The following is a 355-nucleotide window of genomic DNA, read 5'->3' as shown; positions in this document are numbered from 1 at the left end:
TCTTCGCCCGGTTTTGGACCACCCCCCCCCGGGTCCTTTCCCCCTGGGCAGTTCCCAGCCACTGCTCCCCAAGCCTGCAGCGCTGCAGGGGGTTGTTCTGCAGGGCGTGCCTGGCCAGGCCTGGTCCCGTGTGCACATGGTGGCCCTTGCTGGGGGAGGGGAGGCCCTGGGCTGACGTTGGGGCCATCTTGCTGACGTTGTGCATCCCCCCCTTCCAGATATGAGGGAGCCCGTGTTCGAGTTCGTGCGCCCGCCCGTTTACCATCCTCCACAAGTGAAGTTTCCTCGCCAGCAGCCTCTGAGGTACCTGGACAGATACCGAGACAGCGAGGAGCCCACCTACGGCATCTACTAG

The 355-nt window shown here is 64.8% G+C and overlaps 1 protein-coding gene across 1 annotated transcript in view; it reads left to right on the top strand.

Moving 5' to 3' along the window:
• Window positions 1–355, top strand: part of MRPL38 (mitochondrial ribosomal protein L38) — a gene marked incomplete at its 5' end in the record, with an annotated part of 3,325 nt that extends 2,970 nt beyond the window's left edge. Inside the window, one exon of the mRNA XM_008940138.1 lies at window positions 175–355. Within this exon, the coding sequence (XP_008938386.1) occupies window positions 175–355 (181 nt within the window). The remainder of the gene's footprint in view (window positions 1–174) is intronic.

Source organism: Merops nubicus, unplaced genomic scaffold (genome assembly GCF_000691845.1).
Source record: "Merops nubicus isolate BGI_N331 unplaced genomic scaffold, ASM69184v1 scaffold1260, whole genome shotgun sequence".
Classification (NCBI taxonomy): domain Eukaryota; kingdom Metazoa; phylum Chordata; class Aves; order Coraciiformes; family Meropidae; genus Merops; species Merops nubicus.
The sequence above is the reverse complement of the archived record's forward strand: the minus strand, read 5'-3'. Positions and strand labels throughout refer to the sequence as shown.